The 24,523-nt window shown below is 36.8% G+C and overlaps 1 protein-coding gene across 1 annotated transcript in view; it reads left to right on the top strand.

Annotated features, from left to right (window-relative positions):
• Nucleotides 1-11,671, top strand: part of LOC124622477 (myrosinase 1-like) — a 59,203-nt gene extending 47,532 nt beyond the window's left edge. Inside the window, exon 11 of the mRNA XM_047148185.1 lies at nucleotides 11,375-11,671. Coding sequence (XP_047004141.1) covers nucleotides 11,375-11,489 — 115 coding nt within the window. The 3' untranslated portion in view covers nucleotides 11,490-11,671. The remainder of the gene's footprint in view (nucleotides 1-11,374) is intronic.
• Nucleotides 11,672-24,523: the final 12,852 nt, after the last annotated feature.

Below are 24,523 nucleotides of genomic sequence, written 5' to 3' on the forward strand. Positions count from 1 at the left end.
GATATATCTTCAGTCTGTACATTATCACGTAATTCGAAATTTACCTTTAGGTTTCCCCCTCCTGATAGTAATTTACGATGATGGTTTCGATGATGGTCTCGGTGTAAAAATTGAGTAGATCCAATGTGCTCACACTTTCTGAGAACGAGATTGTATAGCCACTACTTTCTTCTGGCATTCCGTTGCTTCTGATTTCCCTGGAAGTAGTTACGCTTCGCGTGTCTGTACGTCAGTCTACACTTCTCGGCTTTACAAATGATTGGTTTCTTTTGGACACTCCTGTAGGTACCCGAATGGCATAAGAGCATAAGCTTCTCATGCTGAGAAACTATTGATAGCTATGACGTCTTTAAGTGTACCCCTTTACTCATTATACCACATCTTACTGGATAGGGGAGAATTTCTGCCACTGGTCCTTGGGGTCTTTGGACCATTACGTTCAACTCTGATCTGTCCTTACCCAATTCCACATTTCCTGTATGGTAAAATATCGCCAAGTTCTTTTCGGAGACGTAGTTCCGCAGGAAATTCTCTCCCCGCTAGATTCACCCATATCAAGAACTTTTGTGGAGGTAATAACACCGAACTCAGTTATCTGTTTACGCCATGGAAATTTTGCTACTTGTAATGACTCTACTCCCATTCTCACATCGTTGATCTGACAAAGGAAAACAGTCTTCAGCCGAGTAAAGTCTTGGAATCTCTTTAAGAGGTCATGAAGAAATGTTTCAACTACAGAAACGTAATCATTCATGTCTGGCCAACAAATGACCGCCTTGGGTTCTTAAAAATATTCCCGGGTACGAAGTTGAAGCTGATCGTTCCATAGCGTTAATTTTTGTTTTATAACATCTGCTATCAAATGATAGTCTGTTTGCATTAAGACATTTAAGACTTTAAATAATTAGTGATGTAAACTATAAAAGATTTTGTCACTAAGCTACTTACGCTCAACTCAGATTTTCCCCAAATGGTCGCCTTCAGTTGTGGCTACATTCGTATCGTCTTTGTAGCTCATCTAATAATGACGTTCAAATGATCATTTCTGTAGCTCGTAACAGTGTGACGGTTTATTAAGCACTTTGCATGGGCATAGAACTATAGAAAAGTAAGGCAGTTCTCCACTTTTTCTATTTTTCTACAAATGCGTACAGGTCATAATATTCAAAGAGTGGTCCATTAATCTAACTTAACAATAGTAGTATTGTTATCACACTGCTTGGCGTGTGGCAAAGCGACTCTCTTGCTCGAGCGGCTTCCGGTAGCTGTCTTCCATTTCCCCTTTCTCCTCTCCCCTCAGCTCCACTGACCGCTACGCTATGAGCGCTAGGCAGGCATTCCCTGTGTGTGTGTGTGTGTGTGTGTGTGTGTATGCGTTAGTGCGTATTAACATTGTTCGTTGTTAATTTTATAAAACAAATTTTTCATAAGAATTGCTTTTTTATTCTTTATTATTGTTTTAATTTCTTATTGTAATCAATGAATCAGTGTAAAATTATCCTTTTCTTGTTGCTATGTCACTGAGGAAGTTTATTTTCATTTATGGGCCATTATACGAAATACTCTTCTTCCAGAGTGGGCGTTGGCTGTTTTATCCCTTGGTGATAGTGATCTTATTTCCATAATGTATATAAATTCGGTACTCTGCACAGAACAAACATTTTGCTCGCTACTCTGCTGCTACAGATGGTATCGCAGTAACTATTACGTTTATGGTATGCGTGTTTGAGATTATTTAGTCAGGATCCCACTTCTGATTTCTTTTATTTGTTTTAAAAATCTGAAAATGCTGAGACCATGAACTAAACCGGTATCATTGGAAATACAAACACGACAATGGACTGTGGTACAAATCCAGTATGATTCTCCAGCGAGAGAACACGGCAGGTCTATCAGGCAGTACATTTAACTGCTTGTACTCAAATGTTTTTATGTCGCAGTACCTCCGTCACCTACCTGAAACGAGCCTAGATGACATGCGAGATGTATCGCCTCGTCCAACTCCCGATGTGTTCCAACGGTATATACCAACGTGCACCGAAACTCTGCAGCTATGCTCTGAAGAAACCTACATTCTGCAAGCCAGTTTGCGTTGTATGACGGAGGGTACTTTATGTGCTTCTGTCACTTCTTGTTCCAGTCGCTAATTGTTCCGGAGAAGAACGATTGTCTGTAAGAACCCTGGTGGGTTCGCATCTCTCTTATTGTATCTTCATGGCCTTTTCTCGAGATATACGCAGGAGGAAGTATTGTATTCGTTGACGCTTCTAGGAAAGTACACCCCTGGAACTTTAACAATAAACGACATCGTGATGCTGGACGTCTCTCTTGCAGAGTATGCCACTGGAGTTGGTTGCTCATCTCTGTGACTCCTTCGTGCTTAATATATGAACCTGTAACGAAACGTGCTGCTAACGAAACGTGCTGATGTGGATCTGCTCTATTTTCTCTGTCAGTGCGGGCATGGCATGGATCCCATACAGACAGGCAATGTTTAAGTATTGGTCGCAGGACTGTTTTGTAAGCTACTTTCTTTGTTGATGGGTGACGTTTCCGGAGGACTATTCCAATGAATCTTAGTTTGGTATCTGGCTTACTCGCGATTAATTTTTTGTTGGCGCTGTGCTTCAGATCACTCGGTACACAGACTCATAGACGTTTTATGGAAGTAACTGCTTCCAGTGATTGTTCGGCAATTGTGTGATAAAGGGTCCTTCTGTCTATTTGTTCGCAATGCGTTGTATTTGGTTGTGTTGACAGTTGCCACCTCCTGCACCAAGCATCGATCCTCTGAATTTCGCTACAATTTCCTAGTCACGATTTCTTTACATGCAACAGCATCATCCGTGAAAAGCCTCATGGAACTTTCGACGTTATCTGCTAAGTCATTAATACATGCTGTGAAAAGTAACAGTCCTATACCACTCCAGTGACGCATGCTCAAAATTACTATTACTTCTGTTCGGAAAGACATTCTGTGTTCTCTTTGCTGGTAACTCATCAGTCCATTCACGCAGTTGATCTGATATTCCGTACGCTAGTAGTTTGTTCGTTAGGCGGCAGTATGTAACGATATGGAAAGGATTCCGGAAATTACGGGACACGGCGTCTACCTGGATGCCTGTACCTAGTGCTTTCTGGGCCTCGTGGACAAACAGAGTGAGTTGGGTTTCACGCGACAGTTGTTATCAGAAGCCATGGTGGTTCCTACAGAAGAGATTTTCGGCCTCCAGATATGTCACAGTATGTGAACATCAAACATGTTGCAAAACTGTACAATTGATTCAAGTCAGAAATATGGACCTACAGTTTTGTGTGTCTGTTCGACGAGCCTTTTTGGGAATGGGAATGACCTGTGGTTTACTCCAACCATTAGAACCACTTCGTTCCCACAAAGAACTACTGTACACTACCGATAGAAGAGGGCAAGTTCTTTCACACACTCTGGTTAGAATCGAATTCGTTCCCTTCATGAATGATATGTCGAAATTACTACCGATGATAAACTGTCATATGAGTTCTAATTTGTATGATTTTCTTGTAATGATCGTTACGCGCAATGCGTTTGGGAGGAGTTAATCTCTTGCACGATTCTTCTAGAATCGTACGCTATTGGAATTTCAGAAGTATACCTCCCCGTGATGAACACCACCTCTCTCGTAGCATCTCCCAGCCGGCCGGTGTTGCCCAGCGGTTCTAACGCTTCAGTCTGGAACCGCGCGACCGTTACGGTCGCAGGTTCGAATCCTGTCTCGGGCATGGATGTGTGTGATGTCATTAGGTTAGTTCGGCTTAAGTAGTTCTAAGTTCTAGGGGACTGATGACCTCAGATGTTAAGTCCCATAGTGCTCAGAGCCATTTGAACCATTTGAAGGATCTCACACTATGGTTTACTAAGACGCTCACGTGACGCAAAGAATGCTCTTTGTTTTGCACCTCTTGAATGTATCCTACTAACCCAACTTGGTGAGGATTGACGCTCGAACAATACTCTACAACCGATGGAACAACTGTCGTGCAAGCAGCTTCTTTCCTGGAGTAATACATTTCCTTGCGATGCGTCCAATTGATTCCAGCCAGGTCTGTACTTTTCCAACAACTAGTTTTATATGTGTGTTCCATTTTGTATCGAGACAAATGGTTACTCTTGGAATGTAAGGGTTCTTGCTGTTCTCAGTAATTTATCTTCAGTAGCGTAACCTAACAGTAATGGATCTCTATGCCTTTTTGTGCATTTGTGCGTAGTATGTTAAATATATTTGAATTGAAGTGAATTATGTAGCTGCTTCAACCATTAATCCTTTGGAGGTCTTCTTGCATTTCACTGTCGTTTTCTGGTATTGTAACCCTTCTAAAGACAACAGCTTCGTCAGCAAACCACCTCTAGGATCTTCTGCTGTTGTTCACTAGATCCTTTATGTGTGCTGTATAACGGCACTATTACACTCATGTAAGTGATTACTTTCCATTCTTCGTGCGTTCTGTAAATGGATTGATGCGTTCCTAATGATATCTGTGTCTTGTCATGTGTGAGGACAATATTGGCTGCACACAACATTGAAGGTGTGGCTTTACATGTGATGTGTAGATGTCCCGTCTCTTCTCAGTTGTAGTGTGCAGTAGTCGGCGACCAGTCAGGCAATAAATACGTTGTTACCTACTACAGTCCCATCTGGTGGCGGTGCTTTCTCCTCTTATCGAGCTCTTCACGGTTTACCCTCGACAGTGTGGCACTTGAAAGCGCAGAGACAGCCAACTCTAAGTGATCAAGTGTTCAGTGTGTCATGTTGCATTAATTACGTATTATGAAATCGATTATATCTGGCGTCTTGCCCAACCTTCTTTCGTCTGTCACCAGCCCTGACAACATACCAGCCTCGAGACAGGCCCATCTGCTCCGCTCCCTCCAAGACAGTACGTAGCTATAAATGAGTTTCTCACGACAATCATTCACTGTGTAGACTACATCCCTGATCAACAGGGTATACAAAAGAAAAGAAAACCACCTGATTGCTGCTTAATCCATCAAAACGACAGTTTGAACTTAGATTAGTTTAAATGACAGTGGAATAGTATAAAACTAATTTGATCTCAATTTGTTGACTCCATAAACATAACGTGTATTGTGATATTACTATGACTCATTTACCAGCATTTACCTTACTCCGTCGTCAGGCCACGAGTAGCCTACCGGTACCATCCGACCGCCATGTCATCCTCAGTGGAGGATGCGGATATAAGGTTCAAATGGCGCTGAGCACTATGGGACTTAACTTCTGAGGTCATCAGTCTCCTAGAACGTAGAACTACTTAAACCTAACTAACCTAAGGACACCACACACATCCATGCCCGAAGCAGGATTCGAACCTGCGACCGTAGCGGTTGCGCGGTTCCAGACTGTAGCGCCTAGAACCACTCGGTCACTCCGGCCGGTGCGGATAGGAGGGGCGTGTGGTCAGCACACCGCTCTCCCGATCGTAATGATGATATTTTTGACCGAAGCCGCTACTATTCGGTCGAGTAGCTCCTCAATTGGCATCACGAGGCTGAGTGCACCCCACAAGTATTTACCTCACGCTATCTTAACTTTGGCCACCTTCTTATTTGAACTGCCTCAGATGAATTTACCCTCAAATTGTGTTCCGATTACTTACTGGGCTGTTCACATAATCGAGAGGTAAACAACACAGAGTAGATACAGATCATAGGCGTCGTCAACGGTGCACACACCCCGACTAGACTAAACACGATTCTATGAAATATTGTGCATCCACTGACAATGCCCAGTGGGGAAGAAGATGGTGCAGCAGGTAAAAAGAAGTTACAAATAGTTTTCTGTTGAGGGAAACGACTACTTAAATAATCCATTTTCCAGACATAAACCGCAAATAAAGTTTTTTGTTTACAGGAGCACGACTAGTTTCATGAGATCAGATCACTCCTTGAGGTTATATACGTTACTAACACATTAAGTAATCAATCGCCGAAGAAGTACCATTAATGTGTCCTAGGCTTTAGGCTCTATCGCAGGCCAGGGCTGACGATTGCCTACTGTGGCAGACGTTGACATTAGGAAAAGAACAACGTGTTTACCGGCTGGCTTCAGGAAAGCACCGACGACGCAATATTTTCCTACACCGATCACGTGTCCGTAAGCAAACGAGACCTCTAACCTTCCGCACATCCGGTATTTATGGTGCCACACAGCTCAGAGCCAGTTAGTTTCGGTTTCACTCTACTACTTCGAGTTACTTTCTAGTTCTGTAAGCCACCAAGCAATGTTAATCAGGGAGCCGTTTATAGAACATCCAAATCTGTCTGAAGTAGTTGTTTTGGACTGGCCACCCAAGTGTTCATTTATGTTACTTAATTTGTACTTTGTATCTAAGTAATTATTTGCCCCTCATAGTTGGGACTTTGCAGTTAAACGATCATTTAACACTCCTAATTTTGAGTTGTATTCAAAGATCTCGCTCAACTGTGTCATTTGGACTTTGCATCAATGAGACAATTTGGGAAATTCTGCAAGTCACATTCGAGCTCTTTATGCGAGTCAAACTCTATGTACAGTGTGTTCGATAAATGTATTTATTTTAGTGGGATTGTCGTTGATAATTACGTAGCCATATGTAGAAACACTGGAAATTTAAGGCTTGCAAGTCACTGCTCAGTGACAACCATTACAACACCCATGAAGATACAAAACGATAAATTTGGAAGTCCTTCAAGGAAGCATGTGAGAGCTGTCATCTGTCTCTGATTTTGTCATCTTCTCCTTGATCTATCTAAATTTTCTTGTCCATGATTAAGTTCGGTGAGATGGTAATTATTTCTGAACATTTTTCTAAATGTCCATGTAGGGGGTTCTCATCTTCGAGCCTTCACCAGGTAGTTAATTTACATTGGCAACCGATTTAAGTTTGTTTTCGGTTTCTTCCCCTCCAATTTTAGAACTGCATGCTTTCCATCTTTCCACTTATCCCCTCTTCCCGACAGAGCGGCAACCTGTTGGGCCCGTGGCCTTTCTCAGCTGCAGCTTATAACTGAAGAGCAATGTCTACACTTAATTTTGAAACACACATCGTGCCTGTAATTAACATTTGTGTAAATTGACAATCATTCTCGAAGAAATATTCGAGGAAAAGTTATTGATGTTGTTAACACAGGTATCTAAGAGATACTTTCAAAATAACTGAAACGTTGAAAACCAATATTAATCGAAGATGTACCAAATGTATCATAATACCACCAAGAGGTGCTCGGATTTTCAATTTATCAATGAAATTTCTGCCACATAGCACTTAAACATGGAACTGAACTTTGCAGCACGATTGACAACACAGTCCAATAAATTAGCCACCAATAAATTAGCCACTTTGACTTAAAAGCAGTTTTGAACTGTGCGATTTGACCAGTGTCATAAGCTACACCTTCCTTTCTATGAGATCATGCAGAAGACGGAAAGTTTAGATACAAATGTGGATGAAACAGCCACTCAGTATGTACCCACCATGGTCACTCTCAATAAATAGTACCACTTTTTTAAAAAACGAGATATGTAACCTGCACCTGAATTATGGTAAATGACACCATGTTAAACAAATAACGAAATTGCCTGTATTGTACCATTTACCAAATACTTACGCTTTAACTGACTTGCTAAAATTGATGCAGTTCATTCCCCCCTCTCTCTTTCCATCTCTCCCCCTCTCTCCCGCCCACCATCCCACCTTCCCTCTTTTCAGAACCCGTCTTTCTCTCTCTCTCTCTCTCTCTCTCTCTCTCTCTCTCTCTCTCTCTTGCAAGTTAAGCACCTCTTGTTAACGTATGTTGTCCAGTGTCAGTACCACTCTTGATCTAAGGCACAATGGACGTTCAAATTAAATATTTCCACATCTCGACTACTGTATACAACATCTTACCCTTATCAAGTATCACAATGTTACTTCTCCACACACATACATACTCGTAACTGTCAAAACTGATACCTGAAACATGACTGTGGACTCTTAGATTACGTGCCCAATGCTGTTTCCACTTCTGAATTGTTATAAAGCCTATAATTGTACACAACGCACGTTGGTAATAATATTAAGATAAACAGATAATCAGTGATAGCTGACACAAAGAATCAGACAATCCGAATTACTGCCAGCTCCTGATAGAATGAAATTAATTTTTAACTTATGCCATGACTGTGAACTCTCAAATTAATTTGCACAATGCCAACTCCACATCTTAGCTGTTCTATAACTCTACACAAGTAGCATGCTAAGTAATCAGGTAACTTCATCCTAGGCGTGAATAAGAGTACCTGAATAAGCACCATTTCAGGGACAAGAAGATAATGGATCATGTTCTACACTAGAGAAATGTAACTAATGTTCTCTTCTTAATAAGTTCTTGATATTTAATCATGCAGTTATATCCCACAGGTATTCAGTACACCAGCATCATGTTTTCCGACAATTCAGCAAAACATGCCATAGAAAAATATAGCACTTTTTACGACATGTTCAATATTGGCATTTCGATCGCAGGCAACTTGAGGCTATGTTAGCCATGGTACAAATATCAGACTACGAACACCTGCGTCACTTCACCAAGTATGATTTTAGGGAGGAAGAAGAAAATGCATCAAGTTCTACCTTCGAAAATTATAATCGATTGTTTTGATTAGCTAATATTGCTCTTTATTGCATTTGCTTTTATTCTACTAGAGGTTACGATCAAAAAACTGGGTATGTGTGAATAGGAATCACGCCCTGAAAGTGCCATACAAACTCAGTTATGAATAATTATAACAGCTTCATGTGGTTCGGTGGCCTGGTGCGAGTGTTTCTACTGGACTCCGCTCTGACGACTTGGGTGTTCCTAACCTACGCTAGTTATCCAGCCAGGGTACGGGACTTGCAGTTTAACGTGGAATTAGAAACACGGGTTGTTTTTCGTGACTCGTCACATCGTTGAGAGGTGAAGGCTAAGTTAGAACGAAGATTGAAAGAGACAGAAAAATGTGTAGTCTGACTAAGACTCAATCGCGCCATCTCTTGTTTTCCAGTCTCATGCTTTACTATTGGACCACCAGGACTGACATGCATATAAAACGATCATTTGCAGGTTTTTAAAAATAAGTTTGTAGATATAAAAATTTGGCTTCTATGGCCGTAATCTCAAATTATTTACATCTCTAACGAACCGTAGACTTCACTATTTAATATAAATTTCAACTTGATATCTCTGCTGCTTTTGATGTTACCCTATATTCGTCGTACCGGATATCCTTATACTCTTATCTCTTTATTAACCCCCACTTTATCTAAATAGTGTCTATGCATTTGCTTTTCCAGATGTCCTAGCTATCCTTCTGAACTTCCACGTTCCGACACGTGGAAGGTTATCCATTCTTTGGTTATTGAATAAATTTATCATGTTTGCCTTCCCCTGCTCAGTCATCTCTCGGAAATACGAATGGGGAAGTAATCCGAAATCTTTTGCCATAGGAGAAATCATCATGACATTTTTTCAGCTACATGCCCCGTGTCCTGTGGATATCTGCAAATGCCGGGAGTCTTCTGCTGCCATTGCTGGCGATTTTATTCAAAATTAAAGCAGTTATAACCCAGTACACCTAGGCCAGATGATTGAGAAATGGCTACTTGTGTTGCGTTTTGGTACTAGATTAACTGCAGACGGTCCATAAGAAGGGCGTTCCGAAAACAGTCACCATAAGAGTTATAGTGTCACGCTGTTAAATGTATAGTGTATTCACGAGACGAGCCGTACCTCCATGACAGGAAACGTAACACCTTACCAAAATAAGTCACCACAAGTACAAACCCAAACTAAGCTACAGCGATCTCAAACGAGGCTGACTCCTAAATAAATTTTTATTTTTTCCGAAGTGTCTCCTTATCACACAAGCAAACGTGACAAAGACGTGAACTCTGACTTATTAGGCAGGAAAAAGAAATTGGAAAGAATCAACTTACCCGGAAGAGAATGCCTTAATCTACTGAAGAAACGGAAAAAATTTATTAAAATTATACATTGTGTAATTAAAGGGATCGGCAGAAGATAGTATTAGGGCTCAATTTACTAAGGATTAACATTACCCGATGTGTTTTAGAATGCACCACCAGCCGGCAACAGGCAATCCCGTTTATACAGCTAGGAGGCGCTGTATATTATACAATAGTATAAACTTTGTAACTTCAGAAACTGTTCTGTCTCACTGCATTGATATTATTGTGTTGGAATACAAGCAAAACAAAAGTATGCAATATCAAAAAACATTCTCTTGTGGGTTATCGCTTTCTTTTATCGATAATTTCAATTAATAAGAAATGCTCAGAATCTGAATAAATTTCTCCTGAATAGCATGGCATCTTCATTTACAATAATGAGAAAATGAGTTGAATGTAAACCAGAGGAGCAAATTTTGCGTTTCAGCTTGTTTTCTACATATTATACTAACGTTGATAATTAGTACTGTTATGTCTCCAGCACATTACTCCACCTCTGAAGCATTGTCGTCGACAAACCATTCGTGGCATTTTGGGAGAGGGTGGGCGTGGAGCGGGTGGAGGATCCCAGTTTAATTTCGGAGTTTTGCAGTGTCCCTAAATTGGTCGACGTTAATGTTGCAATCCAGCCATAAATAAGTCCCTGACGGATTCATCTCCCATTCTTCTACAGTCTCCCCTTCTGGTCAATCTAAAATTAACTAGTCGTTTGAGACGCGACTCTAAACTTAACCAGTCTTCTTTCCTAACGTATTCTTCGCAGATTTACTGCTTATCTAATGGTTCAGTCTCCTGGAATAAGGTAGTATCCCTACCGACTTCTACTGTAAGTTTGCAATGAATTTGATACTAAACGCTTCAAGGACTTAGGCATGATTACAAAATCGTATTACGGTACTTCTAGTAATAAATGAGGCCACTTAAACTCTGATGCACGCAACATAGATATTAAATTCATAAAAATTTAAATTTCCAATTTGTATGGCAATGTGCAGTTCAGTGTGAAACTATATACGATCGTACAAATCTCTGTAACAAGCTACCCGCAATACTAAAGTAAGAAATTTCTAACCCAACACGTTACCAAGCTGAACTCAAGACACTCGTTATTTGTTACTCCTGTGTAGTGTTTCAATGTGTGAAATAGGTAAACTGAAACCTGGGGTAGATATTGAACCCTATAATATTGCTAGATACTTTCCAGTTTAGTACAATGTACCTAGTTTTAATAGCTGCTCATTTCTGTAAATGTTCTCATACTCTCATCCAATATTAGTGATAGTACATATCAGACGTGCGTATGTGGATTGTGACTTTTTAAATAAACACTCTCATGTTTACTATGCAGACTTAAGTCTGGGCTGTACGAGGTGGATTTCAGCAGTCCAAACAGAACGAGGACGCCAAAGGCATCGGCCTTCTTCATGGCAGAAGTCTTTAGCAGCAAGCAATTGCCCAGCTAGTACAACAAGTAAGACGTTCCGTGTTCACCACAGAAGACATTAATGAGGATGTCAACACAGTGTTTAATATGATCTATTGCCGAATGCAGTACAGTTAGATGAAGGAATAATTGTATTGTCTGCAACTACTGAATGTAGATATTTTTCAACCACTGTCTATGTAAATAAATTTCTGAAAATGAGCAATTGTACTTTGCTGTTTTGAACATGTCTGTCTCTCACCAACCGTACGTAAGTTTCAACGGAGAAATAACACAGCCTACCGGTCTAACGTTGTATACATACGGTACTGAAAGCTGGAATTTTTTTATCTTTTAATTCTTGTCTTGAGCATGTAATTTTGACTGTTGCCTGCTCGAAATGTAGCATTACGGTTGTTAAAATGTCATCTCCATGAAGGCATCCTTAGAGGTTTAGAAATCTAGGTCAACGTTTTAAAAATTATTTGCAGTAGGTGGGTTGTGTTACTTCCCCATTGACTTATACTTTGATAAATTCCCGTAACAGGTAAATGTGGCCCCGAAGCTATAAAACGTGGGCTATGGGGCAAAAGAAGAAATTCATTTTTTCTGATGAGTCTTGCCTCATACTGTTTCCTGCATCTGACCGAGATTACATGTCAAAAGCTCTCAGTAATATTGAGCCCATGGCTCTACTGTAGTGACAAAGTTGTGATAGTTATCCGCTCCCCTCATCATTACCTGATCTGGTTAATAATTTGCAGGAGGAATGGTACAAAGTACCCTTGAAAACCATACAGGATCTATTTCCATCCATTTCGAGACCGTATTGACCATAGTAACGTGTTTTGTTTTTGATATTTCCATTAGGTGTAGGTTGACTCGCGTAGGCAACGGCCGACAAGTATCGAGAGGAAAGTGGTTGAAAATATGACCATTACAAATAAATTCATTTTATGACTGGAACACATACCAATAAAACATGGGGTTAAAGACACCAAAGATTACCAAAGTTTTTAGGAAAGCTTTAGTATATTGTTGCAAACATCACCACGTCTCATAAGCTCCTTATTTTAACACTCATAATACCCCTATCCACAAAAGTCTCACAGCTGTGACGAACATATGTATGTCTTACGTTTATTGGGCAGAAACGAGTTTCAACAGACCGACTAGCAGCAATGCACCCCAATTCGCCATCTTCAGCTCAACCCACCTACATGAAAAGTAAAGGCCACCAACTCTAAACTAGCTGTGAAGTTTGCCATGTCTGTCAGAGAATTGAGAAACAATCCTTGACAGACACTACTGTCTGCTAGGCACAAGTTAAGAAGTGCCAACCATTCACATGTGCATTCCCCCACTCTCTCTACTTCTATGACTACTTTCAAATATATGCTTCCATTAACTTGTGGTTTCTCTGTTGATCCAGATTCATCATTATAGTTAGCTCCTATTTCTCTCTTCTAATTCTTGATTTTAATTATTAGTGTATTAGGCTGATTAGGTACATCATCTGATTTGAGAAGACGGTATTTCGTATGTAATGATTGCTACCCAACTACTGGAAGGTCTGTTAGATGTCGCTGTTGCACACAGAAACATACATGTATCAGAATTATGGCCTTTACGACGACGATTGCCGAGATTTTATGGTATCACTGATCTGCATGTGGCATTGGAGTCATCGCCAGCACAGCTTGAGAACGCAACACTGACACAAACCAGTTTCCTCACTTTTTTAATGTACCTTAACAGCTAAATGCGAACACTGTATCAGTGCAATAGGCACAATCATAACTACAGTACACACATCTGTAGGTGTAGTAGTGCTGTTTTGAATATTCAGATTTTATATTGAGCTTACCTTGATCACAAAATGTAACACATCTATCAGCCAAGACCTTAGACATCCAATATTTTACCAAATTAATTCATTAATTGTATGCTTTATGAAAAGCTAGCCTTTTACAATGACCTTTTTCCTTTTCTTCACACAATTATTTCGGTTAGATTGAAGGGGGTCACAAACGAAGGGGTATAATTATACTTCTCCTAGTTTTGAGAATACTGAAGTAAAGGTTCACAAGGTCACAGAATTATCTTGAGATTGTAAAATGGAATTTCCGATTTTTTCTCTATATTAGCCATAAAATTAACTACTATCGTTTTGTGATCGGACGTTGGAATAAAAGTTAATACAAATGATCAGGTATGAAACAGAATTCGTAAATGTCTGTATTACTTCTATCCCATTTTTTTACAGAACTTGCGCAATCAAGAAGAATGTGATTTATGTTTTCAGTATAAAACTTTATTACTAGTTGCTATCAATTCAATTATCATATTTTTCATTTTAGAGCTATACCAAGACATTCATGTAATGCTAAATCTCATGCCTTTTGTGGACTACAATAGTGAAACTAAATAAGAAAAAATACTGTTAATGCATTACCCCATTAATGAAAATATTTTGCGCCACCTGTGTCACTTCCCTCTTCTCATGCATCATGTTGTTGTTGTTGTGGTCTTCAGTCCTGAGACTGGTTTGAATGAGCTCTCCAAGCTACTCTATCCCGTGTAAGCTTCTTCATCTCCCAGTAGTTACTGTAACCTATATCCTTCTGAATCAGCTTAGTGTATTCATCTCTTGGTCTCCCTCTACGATTTTTACCCTCCACACTGCCCTCCAATGCTAAATTTGTGATCCCTTGATGCCTCAGAACATGTCCTACAAACTGGTCCCTTCATCTTGTCAAGTTGCGCCACAAATTAGGCTTCACCCCAATTCTATTCAATACCCCCTCATTAGTTATGTGATCTACCCATCTAACTTTCAGCATTCTTCTGTAGCACCACATTTAAAAAGCTTCTATTCTCTTCTTGTCCAAAATATTTATCGTCCATGTTTCACTTCCATACACTCCATTCAAATACTTTCAGAAACGACTTCCTGACACTTAAATCTATACTCGATGTTAACAAATTTCTCTTCTTCAGAAACGCTTTCTTTGCCGTTGCCAGTCTACATTTTATATCCTCTCTACTTCGATCATCATCAGTTATTTTGTTCCCCAAACAGCAAAACTACTTTAGTATTTAAGTGTCTCATTTACTAATCTAACTCCCTCAGCATCACCCGACTTAATACGACTACATTCCATTCTCCTCGTCCATCTTATATCCTCCTTCAAGACACTGTCCATTGTGTTGAACTGCTCTTCCAAGTCCTTTGCTGTCTCTGACGAAATTACAACGTCATCGGTGAACCTCAAACTTTTTATTTCTTCTCCATGGATTTTAATTCCTACTCCGAATTTTTCTTTTGTTTCTTTTACTGCTTGCTCAATATACAAAATGAATAACATTGGGGAGAGGCTACAATCCTGTCTCACTGCCTTCCCAACCACTGCTTCCCTTTCATGCCTCTCGACTCTTATAACTGCCATTTGGTTCCTGTACAAATTGTAAATAGCATTTCGCTCCCTGTATTTTACTCCTGTTACCTTTAGAATTTGAAAGAGAGTATTCCAGTCCATATTGTCAAAAGCTTTCTCTAAGTCTACAAATGCTAGAAACGTAGGTTTGCCTTTCCTTAATCTATCTTCTAAGATAAGTCGTAAGGTCAGTATTGCCTCACGTGCTCCAATATTTCTACAGAATCGAAACTGATCTTCCCCGAGGTTGGCTTCTGCCAGTTTTTCCATTCGTCTGTAAAGAATTCGTGTTAGTACTTTGCAGCTGTGATTTATTAAACTGATAGTTCGGTAAGTTTCACATCTGTCAACACCTGATTGGAATTGTTATATTCTTCTTGAAGTCTGAGGATATTTCGCCTGTCCCATACATATTGCTCACCAGACGGTAGAGTTTTGTCAGGATTGTTTCTCCCAAGGCCGTCAGTAGTTCTAATGGGATGTTTTCTACTACCGGGGCCTTGTTTCGACTCAGGTCTTTCGGTGCTGTGTCAAACTCTTCACGCACTATCGTATCTCCCATTACATCTTCATCTACATCCTCTTCCATTTCCGTAATGTTGTCCTCAAGAACATCGCCCTTGTATAGACGCTCTATATACTGCTTCCACCTTTCTGCTTTCCCTTCTTTGCTTAGAACTGGGTTTCCATCTGAGCTCTTGATATTCATACAAGTGGTTCTCTTTTCTCCAAAGGCCTCTTTAATTTTTCTGTAGGCAGTATCTATCTTACTCCTAGTGAGATAAGCCTCTACATAGATACATTTGTCCTCTAGCCATCCCTGCTTAGACATTCTGCACTTCGTGTCGATCTCATTTTCGAAACGTTTCTATTCCTTTTTGCCAGCATCGTTTACTGCATTTTTATATTTTCTCCCTCCATCAATTAAAGTCATTATTTCTTCTGTTACCCAAGGATTTCTACTAGCCCTCGTCTCTTTACCTACTTGATCCTCTACTGCCTTCACTACTTCATCCCTCAGAGCTACGCATTCTTCTTCTACTGTATTTCTTTCCCCCATCCCTGTCAATTGTTTCCTTATGCTCTCCCTGAAACTCTGTACGACCTGTGGTTTAGTCAGTTCATCCATGTCCCATATCCTTAAATTCCCAACGTTTGCAGTTTCTTCAGTTTTAAGATGTTTAAATCTGGTCATAAAAACAACTACGCTGACTTGTGTCGTGAATAAAAACTTTAGTATATCCGGAAAGAGGAAATTTGGCTTTGGTTGAGACTGAGAGAAGCTTTGGTTAATGACGTCCCTTCCTTTTCTGTGTCAACATAATTTTCACAGAGACCGAAGTACTGTCAAACTATTGTGCATGTATTTTAATGTGATTCTGGATCGTCGCAACGCAGTCGTCTCTTTTTTATTAGCATATGACATCTAGGACATGACATGCATCATAAATAGTTTATGTAGGTAATATATAACGTAAAAAGTGAGAATAACACTCCAAGAATGAAACTGTTTCGTAACTTCCTGTAACTAGTTTTTTATTTTTTACCATGGAACAGTACAGAGTGGAATTTCGTTTGTATCCATTTGACACAACAATCTTACACGTCCTACCAAGCGTTAGATGCACGTATCTCATTTTTGTGGGATATTTCACATTTATCCCTTTGCTTCTGATCCCGTCATACGTGGATGGGTGTTCATTCTCTCGTAGTCCTGTGCTGCAGAAAACTCTTGCTGCAAGTCAGAATATGAATTCTTCCAGCAGATAGAATCTCGGATGTATGTCCAGAACTGCTCGAATTTTGAATGTCTCGGTATATCAGTTTCTGGTGAGGAATTTCTTGAAAATTGTGTTTGCTAATTCTATCAAAATTGCTGCATATGAATTTAGTCATTTGTGGATCTATAGTCTTGATCTTACTACACACTTCAGACAAAAGTGTATTATCTGACATTAACCAGTGACACATTAAATGTTTTACATTATGTGTGCTTGTACTCACTTGCTAGATCTTGCACCATATCAATTAATCCATTTGGAAGAACCTTGCTCTGTGGAACGTTAAACATATTATTTTATTGAAATACTCCCAATGTAAGTAACGATGCATAGTGATTAATCTTCCATCTTTGCATTAGCTTCCCACATTAATATACTTTTGTGAATGCTTCTGTCATCTCAGTTCTTTTTAGACTGTAGACCATCCCTTGGATACTTGGAGCCCTTATAAAGTACGTTTAATATATATTTATAATCTGAATTACTTTTGAATATATAATCAGATCAGCTAAATTGGCTTCATGAATGTCGTACATTCCTTTCTTTAAACTATGCACGTAAGACAAGTTTTGAGTGCAGGTCAATGTCTTTCATCAGCTATTTCAACCTGCATGGTGATTGCTATGAATTCAGCAACGAGAGTGGAATTTCGCCACTATAAGGAATTAGCAGTATTTTTTCTGTAGTATATTACAGAGAGGAAGGAAAAAAACGACCAATCAAACAAAAATACTCCAAATGTAAATTTTACTGCATGAACATTACAAAATTTTGACAGTGCATTTTTTCTTTATCATACAATAAGTCGGAAATCATTCTTATAGAATTTTTATAAACATTCACTGTAATGTTGGGTAGGGTTTTAAATGTATTCTGCAAGATCATGATCACCATCATAAGCATTAACAACATCAGTTGTGAGATCTACAACTATTGTAGTAAAGAACAAAATCATGATAAAACATATTTAAAATTACGATCTTAATTTGTATGCAATGTTTAAAAACTGTGTTCTGTTCTAAATTTCGCTTAAGAGCATTTTGTGCTGGACATTTGTGCTCTCACTTTTTACAGAACAGATAGTTTTTATATCTAGAATGTATATGTTATGATAATACTGCATATTCATTCTTTGTGACATCTACAGCGTCATAACTGTGATAGTATAATACAAATCATAGGAAAGATTGCATAGAAAAGAATCTTCATGTACATTTTAGCCTGCACATATTTTTTTCAGGTTTTTATGAAAATCGAAATATATAGGAAAATTTAGATCCATTTCTCCCCATACCGACTATAGCAAATATATAGAAAATGTAGAGACATAAATTTTAATCATCTTACAATAGAAGTTTATGCAGTACAAAGACATGTGGCCTGTATGAGAAACTCCAAAGTGCATCCACTTACAGTGAATAACAAGAGAAAACTGATGAGAAATAACTGTTATAATAAAGCCCTCATTTTGAATGAGTTGTATTCTAATAAAACAACTTATCATCTACACTGGACTTTATTACATGTAGATCACCAACGCTTCTGGAGAAGAATTAGCATTTCATTGCAAATGCAAACGTGTCTAATCCACTGTTGCTTTCAACATGACTAAATCTAGCCAGTAAGTTCACAGCTGCTACAGAAACATAAATGTGAAGTGTGCCTGGCACAACTAATTTCAATGCACCAGTTCCCAAGGTAGTAAAGTACTACATCATCTGCACTCCACCAAGCCTTCATGAAAAGTCCGATCCACCAAGAATCCGCCAGTTATGAAATTTATCACATCTCCCTGAGAAGTGTGAGAGAATTCCAAGGAGATATCGCATTCTGATAAGTCATCTCTTCATGAGAAACGCCAGCTAATCACATGTCAAGCACTGTCTGAATTCGCCACTGATTTTTAATACTATCTTGTATTAAATTCTTTTTTTCTTCCCTCTATCGTTAGCAACAATTTCTCTCTCCTAAAAGCTAATTTGAATTACTAATAAGTCACCCTATGCAGCACTGCCATGCAATTCTTTGCATTTCACAAATATTTACATCCTTAAAAATAAAATCTAATTAGGAGAGATAACTAATTTTTTCCATCAGATAATGAGGAACATATCTCTAGTTACAATCTACAGTGTACCTTATTTATAATAAAGTCAAATAAAGATGGATCACTGAATTTTTCAATCAGAAAAAGGTTACATTCTACAGTGTCCATTATTTGTAATGAAACCAAATTACTGCAGATGATTAAGTTTTCAATCAGAAAAAGGTGATCTCATCTAAAATAAGAATTTACTTCTATTTACGGTTTTGCAGATTATTATTTATTTACAATCATTATTTGACATTGGGTAGTGACCTTGTCATGGGTACTGACAGAGTCACCAAGTATCAAATACAAGGTGCTTTTGGGATTGAATTATGTACAGCACAGTCAATTTTTCATTGTCATTTACCTAAAAACCACTGTAACAGTCAAGCAATCAGTAAGTTCTTCTACCAATAGATGTTTCACACCTCTTGTTATATGCATTACGCATTGGCTGTCAGCTTCCACAGTGTGGATTTTTGCTCTCAGTCGCAAGAAGTTAGGAATATCTCTCCAGACAATTTACCTATCATTAGACCAACTTTCTTTTTTGTTTACTGAGGGGGACGCTATAAATGTTGTTATCAGTGTTTTCCAACATATGGAATCATGTGAGCACATTGTTTTAGTTATATCACAAATATACAATATGTTTACATTACATTTTAGGCTATCTGCACCCCTAAACCATATAATAATTTTTTTCGGTCAAGGTTTTCACTTCTAGTAATAATGAAAATATACAGGAGCGTTTGGGAAACATCTAGACTGGCCATTTCCATGGCCAGATACTTGTCGAAAATATCGCTGAATCTGCTCATTTCCGTCTCAACTACATGTTCGTTAAGTACGATGTTGCACTAGAAATAACATCCTACAGGCAGAGCAAGAGCAGCATATCCCCCTTCCAACACGCGACCATTTTCAAGTGGCTCATTTTTTATATATGAAGAATAGTTTTGCTGAAAAAGCTGTTGTTCATCAAAAACTTTTTTTCCGAATTACACATTTGAACTCATATGCTTCTCAACATTAATATTAATACCTCACTCACCCTAACCCACAAAATGATAATATATGGTGAATTTAGCAGAGAATAAAGTTATTCTTTAGACACTGCTTTAAGTTTCTATAATGAATCACATAATCTTTCACATTGTACTAGGTGGGACTGAATTTCTTTCGAATGCCTGACATGTTCATGGTAGTTGGTTGCACAGTTTTCTCCGCACACAAAGGCAGAACATAGTGGAGACCATGAATATATTCAGGCAACTATGTACTACTACTAGGATATAGCTCACGTTTGAATAACTGAGTATACTCATACATCTAAATTCTTAACAGGCATCTATGATAGATTATGGTAGGTGCGTCATCTTGGCCCAGGTAAACAGCCTGTTATAACCAAGATATTTAAGACTCATCCTTATATTCATCCTTATTTCCTGTTCAACCTTCAAATTGTTACATGATCTGAATTCAGTGACCAGGTCGATTTCTATCCTAAGATTATTTATCCATATTAGTGCGAAAGGACCAAATGGCTAAAATATGTGCAAGTAAATGCAAAAGAAAAATATAGATGCTCCATTTTCATGCAAAGTTCGAGTGATTCAACCCTTATTTACGTCCTGGCAGATGAGGACAACACTACTGAATGCTATTTCAATATTTGATGTATAATATATAGCCAAAAACAGTCCAGTCACGATTTGAGTTTATAAACATAATCCTTATAAGGACCAAAAATTCCATCAAAATGAAATATTTGTTGGTGTAGGTAGATGAATGAGGGACTTACTAAAAATTTGAATGAAATGATGTCTTAATTGTATAGGTTTATTCATTAGTAAAACTATCTTATTTTATGAATAGGGCCTTGGTTAATATAAGAGATTTTAACTACTGCTAATAATGGAGAAAATGAATAAATAATAATTATTACTGTAATAATAAATCTTGGTCTATTATATAATTTTTCTAAAGATATTGTTATTTCTTGAGAATTGATCGAATTATTATGAATTATAGCTTTAGTATATTTGAAGAAGTTTATAAAGATTATTATATGCCTAAAATAATTAATGTTGACATAATGAAGATACATATTATTAAAGTAAGAAATATAGTAATTGATTTAAGCTGAAATATTTCATTTGGTGCAATTATTGTGGTAAAAATAAGTAGGACTAACATTCCACCAAGAAATATGAGAAATAGAGTATATGATAATGAATAACTTTCTATTATTGTTCCTGTTAGTATTGCAACAAGAAAGGTTTTGAAGCATAATGAAGAGTATTATTGATATTGGGTGTAATAGTTTAATAAAATTAGTATTTATTACATTTGATAGTGGTGTAATTATTATTTTAATCATTTCAGGTGTTACTTCAATAAAATATCGGTTTTGGGGACCGATGCTGGAAAGTTTTGAAATTGGGGGGTAGACTTATTTCCGGTTTACAATCTATTAAAAATATTCTTTAAAATCGTTGCTTTTACTAATTTTTTGTTTTATCTTACTGGTGATTATGTTTTTTCCTCTAAATGTAAAGAGTGATTAACGGCGCATTTGAGATTGAAATATATTGTTCTTTCTTTATTTGTACTAATTATTATTTTGCTTACTGAATTTGTTTATGATTATTTTTTCCTGTTTCTTTTTTTTTAGTTTTTTTCTATTTGTGAGGGAGCTTTATGACTTTCTATCCTGGTTCCAATAATTCGATCTCATGATAATGATTTCTTAAATTCTTTTTGAATGTCTTTATGTTAAAATATTTATTTATGGTTTTTTTATCCTTCATTGTTTACTAAATAATTGTTGATGGTTGGTCCATTCTTTAATGCTCCTGTCAAGTTTTGTTTTTATAATTTGTGTGTATTCTTATACTCACTTAAATAAGGTAAGATATTATTTTGGTATTGATTATTTTTCTTTTAGTTTGATTTTGTTGAGTTGTTGAATATGTTCATTAATAATTACTGCTACAAGTTCAGTTTATTTAACTTCATATCATTCTATTATTTCTGTTTTTACAGTTTTAATTTTAATAATTATGCTTTACTGTTCATTTGCCAGACTAAGCCTTCTTTCTTTGTATATTTTTGAGGCTATATTGGTTATTACATAACTTTTAGGTTGAGGTTATCGACCTGAGCGCTTACAGGCTGGTGTTTATTTAATTTTTTATACTTTAGTTGTTAGATTACCTTTATTGCTAGCTTTATTTAAGGTTTAAGATTTTGAAAATAATATATATTTTCCTTTGTTGACTGATTTTGGTTCTAATTACTTTACGTTTTTTCACAATTTATGCTTTTTTAGTTAAGATGCCTATGTTATTGGTTCACTGTTGGCTACCTAAGGCACATGTAAACGTCCCTATTTGTCATAGAACGATTCTTGCTTGCGTTTTGTTGAAGTTTGGTATATTCCATGTTTTGAAGGTTATTTCTTATTTGGGGTAGTCACTTTAATTATTTCTGATTATCCTTAGGCTAATCAAGTGGAGATATTGTTAGATTTATCTGTTTTGGCAAGTTGATTTGAAGTCCTTTCTGGATTGATATGGTTTGGGGCTGGTTTTCATATAAGAATGTTTATTGGTGGATTATTAAAGATAAATTGATGAGGTTGTATAGGCTCACTTTCGTTAATGGTTGGCCATGGTTTATGTTCTTCTGGTTTATTTTGTATTATTTATGAGTGCTTAGGTAGATAGAGATTATTAATTAACAAGGGTATAACTAATTAAACATCTATAATGGCTTTGTGGTCATTTCTTTTAAAAACATCAATTATGACTGCTCCTCTTTCATTAAATTTGGTATGTGAATTGAGATTATTAAGTAGAATTATGTCTTGATCCTATTTTCGATTTTTGATTCTATTTTTTACCTTTTTTTACAGCTGTTGAAATTAATGAAACAATATATTCTTATTCTCAGTATGGTGTTTATTATACTGAGGTTTATACTAATTGTTAGTTTTGGGAGATTCATCTTTACCATTTACATTGATTCCCTTTAAATATTCTTTGTTTAAGGGGTGTACATTTCTTTGTTTAAAAAGCTTAAGTATTTTAATTAAAAATATTGTTTTGTGGGATCAATGATATGAAGTTTTCCAATGTGTATTTATCTTCAGTTTGTTCTGTAAGATTTTTTATTTTTTCTTGAACTATAATTTTTATTTTGGGTATTTATTATTTACTAATTAATCATAGAAATTTTGTTGAGTGAGAACTTTTTTATTTAAATGGTTCTATGGTTGTGACAACTTAAATTTTGGATTAAATATCTCTTATTTTTATGTCTTTTGTTATAAATATTGCTTCTTTGGTACCTAATTGCAGAGAGGATTATATATCAGGTGAGAAAAACATAAATCGATTTATTGTTATTGTTTTAATATTTATTCTTTCAATAGGATTTTTGATGATTGGTCCTAATTTGATTAGAATTTTTCTAGGTTGAGATGGTTTTGGGCTGGTTTCTTTTGTTTAGTTATTTATTATCAAAATCTAAAGTCTTGTAATGCTGCTGTATTAACTGCTTTGTCCAATCGGATTGGTGATGCTGCTATTTTAATTTCTGTTTCTTGAATGTCATATTTCGGTGGTTGGAATTATATTTATTATTATGACTTTATTTTGAGTTCCTTTGAAATAAAGCTTATTACTATATTAATTGTTTTAGCTGGTACAACTAAGAGAACTTAGATTCCTTTCTTTTCCTGACTTTCTGCTGCCATAGGAGCACCTACTCTTATTTCTGCATTAGTCCATTTGTCTTCTCTTGTTACTGCTTGGGTTGATTTATTAATTCATTTTAGACCAATATTAGGGTTTTAAACTGTTTTGATTTTTACTTTAATGTTTTGCATAACTATGTTTATGGCCTGAATGGGAGAAGAGTTTTGAGTTTGATTTAAAGAAGATTGTTGCTCTTTCTACATTGAGGCAACTTGGTTTACTAATGAAAATTTAGGTTATAGATTATCGAAAGCTTGCATTCTTTCATTTGTTGGCTCATGCTTTAAAGTGTTATTATGTATGTGTGGAAGTTCCATAACTCATACTTGAAAGGATTCTCAGGATATTCGTTTTATAGGTTCTATTGTTAATATTATATATTTAACTTCTCTTTGTTTTAAGTTTTTTGTTTATCTTTATGTGGTATACCTTTTTTGGTTGAGTTTTATTCAAAGAATTTAATTCTTGAGATGATTTGTTTAAGTTGAATTAATTCTTTAATTTTTCTGTGGGTTTAACTGCTTCTTATTATTTTCGTTTATTTTATTATTCAATATCTGGGGATAATAATTTTTGATCTACATTTTCATTTGATGATAAGGGTTATTATGTTTCATTTGATATAATTGGTTTATTATTTGATGCTGTTTCTGGCGATAGCCTTTTGTCTTGATTAATTTTTCTTATTCCGCATGTGATTGCTTAACTTCATTAATTACAATTTGTAACAATTAATGTTGTTTTTATGTGATTATTTGGTTTACTTTATGTCTAAGTTTGATTTTGTTTGTAATTGTTTTCGTTGACAATTCTGACTTTTGTTAGATTGGCTGGTTCTATATAATTTATACTATTCTTTCAACTATGTTTGGTAGACATACACCCTGATAGTTGGGTTATTATTCACCAAAGTCTTTTGATTATGGCTGGGTGAATTAGTAGTGTAGAGTACTTATTTATTTATTTAATTATATACAATTCGATATGACTCAAATTTTATGTTT

The sequence above is a fragment of the Schistocerca americana genome, chromosome 7 (assembly GCF_021461395.2).
Source record: "Schistocerca americana isolate TAMUIC-IGC-003095 chromosome 7, iqSchAmer2.1, whole genome shotgun sequence".
Classification (NCBI taxonomy): domain Eukaryota; kingdom Metazoa; phylum Arthropoda; class Insecta; order Orthoptera; family Acrididae; genus Schistocerca; species Schistocerca americana.